Source organism: Salvelinus fontinalis, chromosome 6 (assembly GCF_029448725.1).
Source record: "Salvelinus fontinalis isolate EN_2023a chromosome 6, ASM2944872v1, whole genome shotgun sequence".
Classification (NCBI taxonomy): domain Eukaryota; kingdom Metazoa; phylum Chordata; class Actinopteri; order Salmoniformes; family Salmonidae; genus Salvelinus; species Salvelinus fontinalis.
The window spans coordinates 14,248,774-14,260,135 of NC_074670.1; the positions used below are offsets into that span (position 1 = coordinate 14,248,774).

The following is an 11,362-nucleotide window of genomic DNA, read 5'->3' on the forward strand; positions in this document are numbered from 1 at the left end:
TGAACTTGTGCATATCATTTGTATGTCTCTGTGTGCAGTATGAAGGAAGTTAAAGGTAGTTTCTTATGCCAATTCTAACTAGTGCAGAGACCGCAAATAGAAACACACCTGACTCTGGGTAAGTAGAAAACAACATAATTGCCAGAGCTCTGCAGTATCCCTTTAATGGGTGTACCAGTTGTAATGTCTGAGAATTGGTGCTCATCACATCATCTTGAGGAATTCTGAACCTATAGTTCCAACTCCATCACAAAAATAAAACACACAACACCAACTACTGTAGCAATCAAGTCATTAAAAAAAAAACGGCAGATAAGTTGAGAAGACAACATCTTTAAAGCACCATACAAGTTACAGTAAGAGTATCATTTTCTCTCTTTCATCATAGAAAAGCAGTATGTGTGTGTCTCGATACTGGCCACACCTGTCAACAGGTTCTTTTTGGCCCCTCATTCAGGCTTGCCCTTGTTGCCCTTGTTTCTGGCTCTGTAGTAGCCCCTGGCCAGAGTAGCCAAGAACATGGAGAACTCTCTGAAGTTGATCTCCCCATCGTGGTTCTTATCCAGGTTGGTCATCGCCTCCTGGAGCACTGCTGGTTCCACCTTTCCCTGAGACACACAAACGCACACACACACACACACACACACACACACACACACACACACACACACACACACACACACACACACACACACACACACACACACACACACACACACACACACACACACACACACACACACACACACACAGACACATGTGGGTTTTCTAGGTATCTTGTAGACATCATTATGCAGTGGTATGTGTATGTTAATAAAGCGTTACTACTATGTTGTGGTATGGATATGTAAAACATGTGTATAGGCTGTGTGTGTGTGTGTGTTTGTGTGATAATAGAATAATATACTTACAGTTATGCGTGCATCGATTTTTCATATGGGTGGGCCCAGGAATCAAACCCACTATCCTGGTGTTACTAGTGCCATGCTCTACCAACTGAGCCATACAGGACAACACTGAGTGTGTGTGTGTGTGTGTGTGTGTGTGTGTGTGTGTGTGTGTGTGTGTGTGTGTGTGTGTGTGTGTGTGTGTGTGTGTGTGTGTGTGTGTGTGTGTGTGTGTGTGTGTGTGTGTGTGTGTGTCTTACGTGGAACTCTGAGCTGGCCAGCTCTTTCTTCATCAGCTCTGCGAGCTCTGTCCCGCTAAGCTGGCGATTCTTATCATCCTTTGTAGCATATTCCTCAAACACCTCCACCATGGATACAATGGCCTTCTCCAGACGAGACATACTGTACCTGGGGGAGAGAGAGGAGGAGGCAGGTGGACGGAGAGAGAGATTTGGGAAGAGGGGATGAGAGAGGGAGGCAGGGATGTGGGGTAGGAGGAGAAAAAAAGAGAAAAGGGGGGAAGAGAGGAAGAGAGGGGGGAGGAAAGCAGGTAGAGGGGAAGTTAAGAGTGAGGAAATCACAGGGAGGAAGAGTATTGGATTAGAGAGAGTAAAGCAAGGGAAGGAGGAGAAGAGAGAAGAGAAGATAGGATGAGAGTGACATGAGTATTCATCCTGTCTATGTCTGGTTATTACAATGGAACATATGATTCACAACAAGAGAGAGGAAGAGGAGAAGGCTCAGCTACACTAAAGATTAAATCTTTAATGTTATACACTTTTTTACAATCCCTTTGGCACTAATTTCAGAACCCTGTGATAATTTTTCAAAACTCTAGACACAAAACTCAAAACGGTCATCACTTGTAACACAGGCTGTCCAATGTTCAAAACATTGCATTGTGCATTCATATCGTTAAAGAAACCTTGCACTTGCAGAATCATTGGTTCAAATAACTAATTTATCATGAAATACCATCAGAACATTCATTTAGATCACCCACACACAAGATACCGATAGTTTCACTGTGTAGTTGTTCGTTCAATCATTAAATATGGTAGTACAAAATATGTGATACATGTTTCATTATGGTACTACACGTAAATACATCACTGTAAAAGGACTAGTAGAGAGAATACTACAGACACAGTGGAATCATTGAACAAAATCTGAAATGTATTGATGAAATACAATAAAATCACTCATAGGTTTCTTTGAATCAAAGCAAAAATAATTAGCTACAAAAAAGAAAAAAACTACAGTAAAACATCAACTGCAGTGTTCCTCACCTGGCTTACTGTAAAAAGCAAAACAAAGGATTGATTACTGTACTTCTATATTTCCATCAATCCTGTTTTGTGATTTGGCCACAGGTTCTCATCCACATCACAATGGATGTTTTCATGAGCCAAACATCTTGGGAAGAATCTTCGGGCATGGCGAATCCAGGCCTGACACTGGTCTGCCGTGATGTCATTGCATGCGTTATCCATGGCCTGGTGGCTTGTTCGTGAGGGCGCCTATCATATACCTCCATGTGGAGAAAAATTCCTCAATCGGGTTGTCAGGATTTGGCCAGGATTGTCCCGGTTTTGGCCACTAGATGCCCCCATTGTGCTTTTTTGACCCTTTTGTTTTCCCGTGTTTCCAGTTATTATTTGCACCTGTGCCTCGTTTCCCTTGAATGCATTTAAACCCTTAGTTTTCCTCAGTTCTTTGCTCTGTGTTTGAATGTTAGCACCCAGCCCCAGCTATGCTGTGAACATTTGTTACTCCAGTTGGATTCTCTTGAGGTACTCTGTTTTTGTTCTCGTTTATTTATTTTTTGATTATTTCTTTAGAGGTTTTTTTCCCTGCTGTATCTACCACCTTGTGTATTTACCTTTTGACTTGGAGGATTACCTTTTTTCTCTTGGAATTACTTTTGACGTTGTGGATTTATATTTTTGCCTGAAGTACTTTCCTTTTTACTTTATTAAAACACTGTCTCAAGTACTGCTGTGTCTGCCTCATCTTCTGGGTTTTGCCAAAATATTAGTGGCTCAGTTTTGCTAAGGGACTGTTTCTCACACCGGAGACCCGAGTTAGTAACCGGGTCCTGACACGGGTTTTAGGAAAGGAGAGTATGGGGTAAGTACAGGGTGGTAAATTGTGGATGGGCCTGAAACCATGCTTGCACCATTTGAGCATGGTGGAACCTGACATTATCCCACACAATGACATAGGTCATGCCATCAGCTCTACAGACCTGATTTAGCTCATCAAGGAAGGTTACATTCGAACAGCGAATCATGTGGCTGCCTGCAACTCAATATATACAGTAGAGAGCTTTAGATGTTGTTCGACCAAACATTAGAACGGGCAAGATGCGTAATCTAAGCAACTTTGACCGTGGTATGATTGATGCCACACATGGTGATTCCAGCATCTCAGAAACAGCTGCCTTCCTGGGATTTTTACGGACTACAGTCTCTAGAGTTTACAGAGAATGGTGCGATAAACAAAACACATTCACTGAGCGGCAGTTCTGTTGGCAAAAACACCTTGTTAATGAGAGAGGTCAGAGGAGAATGTCCAGACTCATTCAAGCTAACAGAAAGGCCACAAATGCTCAAATAACAGCTGTTTAAAACAGTGGTGTGCAGAAGGGCATCTCTTAACGTACAACACCATGAATAATTCAGGCTGTTGTGGAGGCAAAAGGGGGTCCTACCCAGTACTAGATAGGTGTACCTAAAAAAGTGGCCGGTGAGTGTACAGTAATGTCAAATCTGAAAACATGGTCTGGAAAAGTGGTACATGGGACCATAGAAACAGTGTCTGATAAAGAATGATGATGAAATATTACATCCATAGATAATGTAGTCCAATTGGTTCATGTTCCACGGTAATTGGTGTCAATTGATCTCGTTATCCTGATCATGATCTAAACACGGAATATTGTTTGTCAGTTTCCATAAAACTATGATTTAAGAGTAATGCAACAGTTACTTATCATTTTGAGCAGTTGTATCAATTGATAGTTAGATCATTGTAATGAAATTAATAGACAGTCATCTCAGATGTAATGTGTGAATTACATTTTGAAATGGTAATAAGTTGTGTCATTTTGAACAGGTGATTTTAGTTCAATGAACAAATTATCTTAGCTTTATGTGTATTGTATCCAAGCAATTGGAAAAAGTGTTATAGTTTAGAATTTTTTTCATTTTGATCATTGGTTGTGAGTTTGTGTCTAGAGTTTTGAAAAATGACATCAAGGTTCCGAAATTAGTGCCAAAGTGATTGTAAAAAACTGTAAGACCCAGGGAATGGACTGTGTTCAGGTCTAGACCGCGTTGTCCTGTCTGTTTACAGGGAATGGACTGTGTTCAGGTCTAGACTGCGTTGTCCTGTCTGTTTACAGGGAATGGACTGTGTTCAGGTCTAGACTGCGTTGTCCTGTCTGTTTACAGGGAATGGACTGTGTTCAGGTCTAGACCGCGTTGTCCTGTCTGTTTACAGGGAATGGACTGTGTTCAGGTCTAGACCGCGTTGTCCTGTCTGTTTACAGGGAATGGACTGTGTTCAGGTCTAGAACGCGTTGTCCTGTCTGTTTACAGCTGGTATTTCCTGAATACATTAATGCAACGTATAAAAGTGTCACATTGAAACAAATTGATTTGACAGTTGCAAATGTATAGTTATTGGCACTTTATAATGGAATGGCTGATTCATCTGTTCTTCATTCACCCCTCACCCACACACACACACACACACACACACACACACACACACACACACACACACACACATGTAACAGTATAACTTTACGTCGTCCCCTCGCCCCGACACGGGCGCGAACCAGGGAACGTCTGCACACATCAACAACAGACACCCACGAAGCATCGTTACCCATCGCTCCACAAAGGCCGCGGCTCTTGCAGAGCAAGGGGCAACACAACTTAAAGTCTCAGAGCAAGTGACGTAACTGATTGAAATGCTACTAGTGCGTACCCGCTAACTAGCTAGCCATTTCACATCCGTTACACTCACACACACACACACACACACACACACACACACACACACACACACACACACACACAAATACACACATCGCTATGCTCCGTATTCAGTCAATTTATCAACATGTCCCAGGCATCTATCCAATTCTCGTCTCTCTCATTCCCTGCTTCCAACTTCTCTCCTTTTTAATTTCCTCATTCCTAACCGTATATAATAGAACAGTTCTATCTTTATGTTCCTAACTCTCTCCTTCCTCTGTGTTCCTCTATCTGTGAGTTGCAGCAGCCCCCCTCGTCCCTCCCTCTCTACTCACCTCACCTCAGAGCAGAAGATAAGATCTATGATATGTGTAGCTGACAGGCTGGGTCCTGATGTGAGACTGATGTGAGACAGAGAGAAGAAAAGCTTCCTCTTAAAGTGAAAAACACCTCCTCAAGCAGAGCAGACACATGATCAGCCCACAAGCAGCCATTGATGCCCCGAAAAGGAGGTCAGCTCCACCCAAACCTGCTCCATCAGACTTGATCTCAAATGGTCATGTGCCAATGCTATCATTTGCCTTAATTCATGTTTTAAAGGTCAAGATTATGTTCAATCTTGTTTTGAGGGTGTGAAAGAGAGAAACGTATTCCTTAATTGTATTTGGCATGTATTTGCTTGGTTAATAGGCCAGGCCCCAGCTGTGGTAACCCTCTATGTTATAACACTCCAACATGTTGTCGCCCTCCATGTTGCCTTCCATAAACCTGGGGTTGGTTTGTTCTCTACAAACTGTGTGGAAAGTGGAGCTGTGGAGATTGCAGACCGCTCTAAAAATGGGTAATATGAGTCACAGCTCTGAGGCATGCCCTTATTTGTGTGTGTGTGTGTGTTTGTTAGATCACCACAGAGACCACGCCTCTTATTTATCCAGCCCAACTGTAACCTAACCACTATTTTCCATCGCTCTGCTACAAAACCCTGGGCTGCATTTTCATTCCATAAAGTTGTCCCCTCCTCTGTCCTGTTTCACTACCCTTTGGCTCTAGCAGTGCTACTATTACTATGCCTGCTCTAGTAGTATTACTAGTATGCCTGCTCTAGTAGTACTATTTATAGTATGCATGCTCTAGTAGTATTACTAGTATGCCTGCTCTAGTAGTATTACTAGTATGCCTGCTCTAGTAGTACTATTTATAGTATGCATGCTCTAGTAGTATTACTAGTATGCCTGCTCTAATAGTACTATTTATAGTATGCATGCTCTAGTAGTATTACTAGTATGCCTGCTCTAGTAGTATTACTAGTATGCCTGCTCTAGTAGTACTATTTATAGTATGCATGCTCTAGTAGTATTGCTAGTATGTCTGCTCTAGTAGTACTATTTATAATATGCCGACTCTAGTAGTACCACTATTAGTATGCCTGATCTAGTAGTACTACTGTTAGTATGCCTGCTCTAGCAGTACTAATATTAGTATGCCTGCTCTAGTAGTACTACTATTAATATGCCTGCTCTAGTAGTACTACTATTAGTATGCCTGCTCTAGTAGTACTACTATTAGTACGCCTGCTCTAGTAGTACTACTATTACTATGCCTGCTCTAGCAGTACTACTATTACTATGTCTGCTCTAGTAGTATTACTATTAGTATGCCTGCTCTAGTAGTATTACTATTACTATGTCTGCTCTAGTAGTACTGCTATTACTATGCCTGCTCTAGCAGTACTACTATTACTATGCCTGCTCTGGTAGTACTACTATTACTATGCCTGCTCTACTACTATTACTATGCCTTCTCTAGCAGTACTACTATTAGTATGCCTGCTCTGGTAGTACTTCTATTACTATGCCTGCTCTAGCAGTACTACTATTACTATGTCTGCTCTAGTAGTATTACTATTACTATGCCTGCTCTACTACTATTACTATGCCTTCTCTAGTAGTACTACTATTACTATGCCTGCTCTAGTAGTACTACTATTACTATGCCTGCTCTAGCAGTACTACTATTACTATGTCTGCTCTAGTAGTATTACTATTACTATGTCTGCTCTAGTAGTACTACTATTACTATGCCTGCTCTACTACTATTACTATGCCTGCTCTAGTAGTACTACTATTACTATGCCTGCTCTACTACTATTACTATGCCTGCTCTAGTACTATTAGTATGCCTGCTCTAGTAGTACTACTATTACTATGCCTGCTCTACTACTATTAGTATGCCTGCTCTAGTAGTACTACTATTAGTATGCCTTCTCTAGCAGTACTAGTATTAGTATGTCTGCTCTAGTAGTACTACTGTTAGTATGCCTGCTCTAGTAGTACTACTATTAGTATGCCTTCTCTAGCAGTACTAGTATTAGTATGTCTGCTCTAGTAGTACTACTGTTAGTATGCCTGCTCTAGCAGCACTACTATTACTATGCCTTCTCTAGTAGTACTACTATTACTACGCCTGCCCTAGTAGTACTACTATTACTATGCCTGCTCTACTACTATTACTATGCCTTCTCTAGCAGTACCAATATTAGTATGCCTGCTCTAGCAGTACTAGTATTAGTATGTCTGCTCTAGCAGTACTACTGTTAGTATGCCTGCTCTAGCAGCACTACTGTTGTATGCCTTCTCTAGTAGTACTAGTATTAGTATGCCTTCTCTAGTAGTACTGCTATTACTATGCCTGCTCTACTATGATTACTATGCCTTGTCTAGTAGTACTACCATTAGTATGCCTGCTCTAGTAGTACTACTATTACTATGCCTGCTCTACTACTAATACTATGCCTTCTCTAGAAGTACTACTATTACTATGACTGCTCTACTACTATTACTATGCCTTCTCTAGTAGTACTACTATTAGTATGCCTGCTCTAGCAGTACTACTATTACTATGCCTGCTCTAGCAGTACTACTGTTGGTATGCCTGCTCTAGCAGTACTACTGTTGGTATGCCTGCTCTAGTAGTACTACTATTAGTATGCCTGCTCTAGCAGTACTACTATTAGTATGCATGCTCTAGCAGTACTACTATTACTATGCCTGCTCTAGCAGTACTACTATTACTATGCCTGCTCTAGTAGTACTACTATTACTATGTCTGCTCTAGTAGTACTACTATTAGTATGCCTGCTCTAGCAGTACTACTATTAGTATGCCTGCTCTAGCAGTACTACTATTAGTATGCCTGCTCTAGCAGTACTACTATTAGTATGCCTGCTCTAGTAGTACTACTATTAGTATGCCTGCTCTAGTAGTACTACTATTAGTATGCCTGCTCTAGCAGTACTACTATTACTATGCCTGCTCTAGTAGTACTACTATTAGTATGCCTGCTCTAGTAGTACTACTAGTACTATGCCTGCTCTAGTAGTACTACTATTAGTATGCCTGCTCTGGTAGTACTTCTATTACTATGCCTGCTCTGGTAGTACTTCTATTACTATGCCTGCTCTATTAGTACTACTATTACTATGCCTGCTCTAGTAGTACTACTATTAGTATGCCTGCTCTGGTAGTACTTCTATTACTATGCCTGCTCTGGTAGTACTTCTATTACTATGCCTGCTCTGGTAGTACTTCTATTACTATGCCTGCTCTATTAGTACTACTATTACTATGCCTGCTCTAGTAGTACTACTATTAGTATGCCTGCTCTGGTAGTACTTCTATTACTATGCCTGCTCTGGTAGTACTTCTATTACTATGCCTGCTCTGGTAGTACTTCTATTACTATGCCTGCTCTATTAGTACTACTATTACTATGCCTGCTCTAGTAGTACTACTATTAGTATGCCTGCTCTGGTAGTACTTCTATTACTATGCCTGCTCTGGTAGTACTTCTATTACTATGCCTGCTCTGTTAGTACTTCTATTACTATGCCTGCTCTATTAGTACTACTATTACTATGCCTGCTCTAGTAGTACTACTATTAGTATGCCTGCTCTGGTAGTACTTCTATTACTATGCCTGCTCCAGTACTACTACTAGTAGTACTACTACTAGTGCATCTTAACTAGGTCTTTCCTTGCAGAGCATCTCTTTATTACAGCTAGACCTCTCCCCAGCTTTACAACCATTGAATCTATATGTTTTGACCATGACAGTTTCTATTCTAAGGTAACGCCAAGTCATTTATTCTCCTCAACTTGCTCAGCAGCCACACCATTCATTACCAGATTCAGCTGAGGTCTATCACTTAAGGAATGATTTGTACCAAATACAATGCTCTTAGTTTTAGAGATGTTCAGGACCAGTTTATTACCGGCCACCCATTCCATAACAGACTGCAACTCTTTGTTAAGGGTTTCAATGACTTTATTAGCTGTGGTTGCTACTAGTCGTATTACTAATAGTATGCCTGTATTACTATTAGTATTTGGTATTTTATTAGGAACCCCATTAGCTGTTGCAAAAGCAGCAGCTACTCTTCCTGTGGTTCACACAAAACATGAAACATAATACAGAATGACATAATACAGAACATTATTAGACAAGAACAGCTCAAGGACAGAACTACATACATTTAAAAAAAGGCACACATAGCCTACATATCAATGCATACACACAAACTATCTAGGTCAAATAGGGGAGAGGCGTTGTGTCGCGAGGTGTTGCTTTATCTGTTAAAAAAAAACAGGTTTGCTGTTTATTTGAGCAATATGAGATGGTAGGAAGTTCCATGCAATAAGGGCTCTATATAATACTGTACGCTTTCTTGTATTTGTTCTGGATTTGGGGACTGTAAAAAGACCCCTGGTGGCATGTCTGTGTGTCAGAGCTGTGTGTAAGTTGACTATGCAAACAATGTGTAACGATCTTCTTCATCTGAGGAACAGGAAATATCGGACCAAAACGCAGCGTGGTAAGTGTCCATGTTAATTTATTAACTGAACAAGAAAAATACAAAGTAACAAAGTGAATGAAAGAAACGAAAATTGAAACAGTCCTGAAAGGTGTGACAATACAAAACAGAAACCAACTACCCACAAACCATAGGTGGGAAAAGGCTACCTAAGTATGGTTCTCAATCAGAGACAATGATAGACAGCTGCCTCTGATTGGGAACCATACCAGGCCAAACACATAGAAACAGAAAACATAGAACAAAACATAGAATGCCCACCCCAACTCACGCCCTGACCAAACCAAAATAGAGACATAAAAAAAGGAACTAAGGTCAGGACGTGACAGTACCCCCCCCCCCCCCCCCCAAAGGTGCGGTCTCCGGCCGCAAAACCTGAACCTATCGGGGAGGGTCTGGGTGGGCATTTCACCGCGGTGGCGGCTCTGGTGCGGGACGTAGACCCCACTCCACCCTAGTCTTGGCCCACTTAGGTGGCACCTCTGGAGTGGCGATCCTCGCCGCCGACCCCGGACTGGGGACCCTTGCAGCGGGCCCCGAATAGGAGGGCGACTCTGGCAGCTCCGGACAGGAGGGCGACTCTGGCAGCTCCGGATAGGAGGGCGACTCTGGCAGCTCCAGACAGGAGGGCGACTCTGGCAGCTCCAGACAGGAGGGCGACTCTGGCAGCTCCAGACAGGAGGGCGACTCTGGTAGCTCCGGACAGGAGGGCGACTCTGGCAGCTCCGGACAGGAGGGCGACTCTTGCAGCTCCAGACAGGAGGGCGACTCTGGTAGCTCCGGACAGGAGGGCGACTCTGGCAGCTCCGGACAGGAGGGCGACTCTGGCAGCTCCGGACAGGAGGGAGACTCTGGCAGCTCCGTACAGGAGGGAGACTCTGGCAGCTCCGGACAGGAGGGAGACTCTGGAGGGAGGAGACATAGAGACAGCCTGGTACGTGGGGCTGCCACAGGGACCACCAGGCTGGGGAGACCTACAGGCCTGGTGTGTAGAGGATAGACCGGACTGTGGGGGAGCACTGGAGCCCTGGTGCGCAGCCTTGGCACCACTCCACCAGGCTGAATGCCCACTTTAGCCTGGCCCATCCAGAGTGCAGGCACAGGTCGAACCGGGCTGTGGGGGAGCACTGGAGATCTGGTTCTTACCGCTCGCACCTCTCCATTAGGCTCAACGCCCACTTTCGCCCGGCACGAGCGGAGCGCAGGCATAGGACGAACAGCACCCTCCCAGCGCCCCGGAGACACAGTACGCAGAGCCGGCGCAGGATACCCTGGGACGAAACGGCGCACCAGAGACCAAACACGCTGGGCTGGCACAATCCGCCCTGGCTGGATGCCTACTCTCGCATGGCACTTGCGGGGGGCTGGCCTATAGCGCTCCGGGCTATGAGCGCGCACTGGCGACACCGTGCGCTTCACCGCATAACACGGTGCCTGACCAGTGCTACGCTGCTTCCGGTAAGCACGGGGAGTTGGCTCAGGTCTATCGCCTGACTCTGCCAATCACCCCGTGTGCCCCCCAAACAATTGGGGGGCTGCCTCTCGTGCCTGCTGCGCTGCCTTACCTCATATCGCCTCCTCTCCACCTTTCGCCGCCTCCAGTTCTGCTTTTGGGCGGC

The 11,362-nt window shown here is 43.8% G+C and overlaps 1 protein-coding gene across 2 annotated transcripts; it reads right to left on the reverse strand.

Moving 5' to 3' along the window:
• Positions 1-313: 313 nt before the first annotated feature.
• Positions 314-5,331, reverse strand: LOC129857115 (protein S100-A5-like). 2 transcript variants are annotated; one of them, XM_055925055.1, is made up of 3 exons: positions 5,214-5,331; positions 1,148-1,295; positions 314-608 (listed from the first exon to the last, which is right to left on the reverse strand). In XM_055925055.1, exons 2-3 carry the CDS (start codon positions 1,286-1,288, stop codon positions 450-452), a joined length of 300 nt encoding a protein of 99 aa, XP_055781030.1. In that variant the 5' UTR covers positions 1,289-1,295; positions 5,214-5,331; the 3' UTR covers positions 314-449. The 2 variants fall into 2 exon arrangements, with proteins under 2 accessions (XP_055781030.1, XP_055781029.1); XM_055925054.1 differs by having other exon boundaries at positions 5,209-5,328.
• Between the last annotated feature and the right edge of the window lie 6,031 nt (positions 5,332-11,362).